The following is a 4595-nucleotide window of genomic DNA, read 5'->3' as shown; positions in this document are numbered from 1 at the left end:
GATCCTGTTGTAATCTGAGGTAACCCTTTTCGCTGTCCACTACACCTCCAATTTTGGTGTCATCTGCAAACTTACTAACTGTACCTCTTATGCTCACATCCAAATCATTTATGTAAATGACAAAAAGTAGAGGACCCAGCACTGATCCTTGTGGCACTCCACTGGTCACAGGCCTAAAGTCTGAAAAACAACCCTCCATCACCACCCTCTATCTTCTACCTTTGAGTCAGTTCTGTATCCAAATGGCTCGTTCTCCCTGTATTCCATGAGATCTAACCCTGCTAATCAGTCTCCCATGGGGAACCTTGTCGAACGCTCTACTGAAGTCCATATAGATCACATCTACTGCTTTGCCCTCATCAATCTTCTTTGTTCTTGGACTAAAAGGATTGAAGGGTATGGGGAGAAAGCAAGATTACAGTAATAAGTTAGATGATCAGCCATGAACATTTTGACTGGTGGAGCAGACTTGAATGACCTACTCCTGCTCCTAGTTTCTGTGTTTGCCCAGTCCTGGTTTTTAATAGTATTCGTGTAATAGGGATCTTTGCCATTCTTATCCAATGGTTGGTTCCTGTACTTCTGAAATAATGTTTGACTCACACACCCAACTGTGATGTTGCAACATCTTTCAATGTGAAACTACTGTTTATACTTCTTAAAAAATATCTACACTGAGCATCAATTTTGCTAGTACCATTTAGAATCATAAAGTCATAGATTGCATGTTATCTTCATGTCTCCTTTTTGATATATCCTTTTCCTGCCAGCAATGATGGAGTTTTTCATGTTTAACTCCTACATGTATTAAACTTTTTCTGGAACTGGTAAGAAAATTAGATTAGATTACATTACAGTGTGGAAACAGGCCCTTCGGCCCAACAAGTCCACACCGACCTGCCGAAGCGCAACCCACCCATACCCCTACATTTACCCCTTACCTAACACTATCGGCAATTTAGCATGGCCAATTCACCTGACCTGCACAATAGAGACTGTGGGAGGAAACCGGAGCACCCGGAGGAAACCCACGCAGACACGGGGAGAACGTGCAAACCCCTGAGGCGGGAATTGAACCCGGGTCTCCGGCGCTGTGCCACCGTGCCCCCCAGAAAATGTTACAAATGTTTTCAGGTAATCACGAAGGATTGCTTTTTTTGTGCACGTGGATCCTCTGCTCCACCTAGTGGTGGCGTTGGCCATAAGTGCTGCCTTACTTTCAATTTGCATCGTTGTTACTTATGCTTCTGACACTGAACTTCTTATTTATTCAAAACGCTGCATCATTTTGAAAATCTTTATGAACTGTCTCTCTAATTGTCTCTAAGGAGAACTACACAAGTTTCTAGTTTGTCTCCACATAACTTTGATTAAATCTAGCTTCTGAAGTCTGAATAATGCCAGTACCTGAGATGAAACATGAGAGTCAGATCAAGTGCTGGTACATCTTCAAGAAGGTTAAGATCCTTGCCTTAAAAGACTCATGAGTTTCCATATTAATAAAAGCTGAAATGGAAGCTCTGAAAGGCTGGATTAAAACTCAAGTCCAACAGCTGAATGGACATGTATCTGGCATTAACTTTGCAGTTCCCATTCTCAGTGTCATCTTAGTCTCAGAGGAATTTAGTTGTTTTTATTTTCTGATCCATCCATTTAAAGACAAGTAATTCCAACTGTCATGTTCCATGCAAACATTCTTTACCTTTACCCTCAGGTCATATCAAATCTTAATTAATTTATTACAGTTAATTAGGTGGCTCAAGCAACCTTTTGCTCACACTTAATTTGTGCATAATTTAACCATTGCGGGGCAATGTATCTAAATTCCTAATTATTGTTGTGGTTGTTGCTCACAGTCATTTTGATTTTATAAAAATTATTGCTTAAGTAACTGATCAGAATTGAACATGAAACGTGACAGTTTTTGTACAGGACTATATTTAATGGTCATCTTCGGCATTTTTAAAGCTTTCAAGAGTTAATTCAAAAGTATTGTCTGCACCCATCCACAAAGTATTACCGTATACAGAAATTGTTGGAAAGACTCAACAGGTCTGCAACATCTATGGAGAGAAAGCAGGGTTAACGATTTGCGTCCAGTGACCCTTCTTCAGAACAAAGGGTCACTGAACCTGAAACATTCACTCTGCTTTCTCTCCACAGATGCTGTCAGGTTTGCTGAGTTTTTCCAACAATTTTTGTTTTTGTTTGATTTCTGGCATCTGCAGTTCTTTGTGTTTTTTTAAATAAGTGTTAAAACGTAGTTAGGTATTTCTATGTTCAGGACATATAGTTTAAACAATATTGGTTTATTTATTAAGTGCAATTTTCTGCAGGTGATGTGCATGCTGTCTTGTGCAAAAATGGAAAAGGATATCGTTTAACTGAAAACCACAGCACCTCCAACCGTAAAGAACGTAAACGTATTCATCGAAGTGGTGGAACAATCAGTAAAAATGAACAACATGGACTTGTGGAAGGATTCATTCAATCAACACGAGGGCTTGGATATCATGGAGATCCCAAGCTTAAAACATCCATTGTGCCAATACCATATACTGTTTCTGTGCCTATTGATTCCACATGCCAGTTCCTTATTCTAGCTTCAAGTGGATTTTGGAAAGTTCTGAGTAGACATGAAGTCATTTCAATCTCATTGGAAATGCTTTCTTTTTATTTTAGATCTTTGCACACTGAATCTAAACAAATTCGTTCAGTAATCCATTCATTACATGTTAGGGACCTACACCCTGACAAAGATTTCTCTATTGTACATTTGCTTGAGGAGTTTTCACAGCAGGGACACAAAGATGCTTTGATGTCACTTGAGCGTTTATTTGAGGAGCTACTATTACGCAACGAAAATGATCTGGACAGTAAAACCATGAAATATGTACTCAGACATTATTCAGTTATGAAGAAACATGATCATCTTTGGCAGACCATGCATCAACTACTAGAAAACATTGCAGAAAAGGAGGAATCCATGGCAATTGCGAAAAACAAGTTGGATATCAAGTTGGATCGCGACAGCAACATATTTCTGCGGACTTTACATAGGGAACAGAGGAAGCACAGGATAACGGTGGACAATTTTCCGGAGGAACCTCTACTGGACAAGGAAGATTTGAACAACAGGAATCCCAAAAAACAATACAGAAGACCAGAGACTGATGTTGCTGAGAAGCCTTTACACCCTGAGAGACAAAAAGGTCACCATAAACAAGAGAATACAAACAAAGAGTCAAAGATTAAAAAATCAGTGACCGTGACTTCTGAGCAATTTCAGTCTTCTTCATCATCCGAATTTGAAGTTTCAAAACCATATGAACAAAATTTTATAAATCTGGAACTAAAGAGAGAAGAATCAGATCTGGAAACAGGTGGGCAACGACAAGAAATTCAGTATGAAACTTTAGCAAATACCATTAGCAAATGCTTAGTTGAAACTGCTAAACAAGCAGGTGCTTGTGACAACATAACAGTGCTCACGTTGTTGTTTCCGGGTTGTGCTAAATCACATTTGATAAAACAGAAGAAATGACGTAAACTCACACATTCCAGGAATAATACTTTGATGAAAAGTTTAACTTAATCTTTAAACTTGAAGTGGGTCACAGCCAGATCTGATATACTTGTTCATTTCAAAGAAAACAACTGGCTAAGTATATAATCGTTCAGAATCATCAGTTGTATCTAGAGAACTCACTACTATAAGTGACTAGGGTGGATTTTATGAATATGATTTGTATGCAACTATTCTCCACTCACTGAATTTTAGTGGATAAATCACTTTATCTGGAAAGGTTACTGTAGTTTGCTTCATGAATTTGCTTTGTTGTTGTTGGTAGAGACATTTATAGACTGTAGATTTTTTGCTGTAGTGTGCTGTTTGTATAGACTTTTCTGAAAAAATAAACTTTGCTGTAAAATACATTGTTTCTGGAAGTCTTACTGCGAGTCTCAGTTTTTCTCCAACAAATTGATTTAACAATCTGGTGTAACATGCTCTGTTTAGGGCAATGGTGAGCAGTCAAGATTAAGCACATTCAATGCTTGTCTTCGTTAAGTGGGCTGATTCCATCTAGCTCAACAGCAGAAATGTAACACAAGACCTCATTGTCTCTGAGATCGAGAGAAAAATAAACAGCCAGGACTGTGGCTAAGTTTTAAATCAGACTGAGAAATGCATTACTGAGTCCAATCCTTATTAAGCCTGCAGTGCCTTCCTGATAAACAGCCCACATGTTGATCCTGATATGAACCTGAAACTCTGGAGGAAGCCCATTGTCAATGAAGTGTCTGGCAAAATTGAAAACATGGTGGCCTAATAATATTAACAACAGAATTATTTGAACATTGCTGGGTAGCTTTCTGTTTGGCAACAGAAAAACTGACAACATAGTTAACAAGATGCATGGAAGCTAACATTGGAGGTCACAGACAGAGACAAGGAGTGTCAGCTCGAAGCCACAATTCAGACCAGAAGAAGAGAATTGGGCTGGCTGGGATGAGGGTAGGACCAGAGGCTAGGCAGTGACGAAGGTGTAGATGTTGTGGAGAAAGCTGAGAAAGGTTGCATTGAGGGAGGCTCA

General features: G+C 39.1%; 1 protein-coding gene across 1 annotated transcript in view; it reads left to right on the top strand.

Annotated features, from left to right (window-relative positions):
* Nucleotides 1-3999, top strand: part of LOC122550298 (protein phosphatase 2C-like domain-containing protein 1) — a 16492-nt gene extending 12493 nt beyond the window's left edge. Inside the window, exon 3 of the mRNA XM_043691036.1 lies at nucleotides 2337-3999. Within this exon, the coding sequence (XP_043546971.1) occupies nucleotides 2337-3544 (1208 nt within the window). The 3' untranslated portion in view covers nucleotides 3545-3999. The remainder of the gene's footprint in view (nucleotides 1-2336) is intronic.
* The last annotated feature ends 596 nt before the right edge of the window (nucleotides 4000-4595 follow it).

Source organism: Chiloscyllium plagiosum, chromosome 5 (genome assembly GCF_004010195.1).
Source record: "Chiloscyllium plagiosum isolate BGI_BamShark_2017 chromosome 5, ASM401019v2, whole genome shotgun sequence".
In the NCBI taxonomy this organism is placed as follows: domain Eukaryota; kingdom Metazoa; phylum Chordata; class Chondrichthyes; order Orectolobiformes; family Hemiscylliidae; genus Chiloscyllium; species Chiloscyllium plagiosum.
This window is presented reverse-complemented; position numbering and strand designations above follow the sequence as displayed.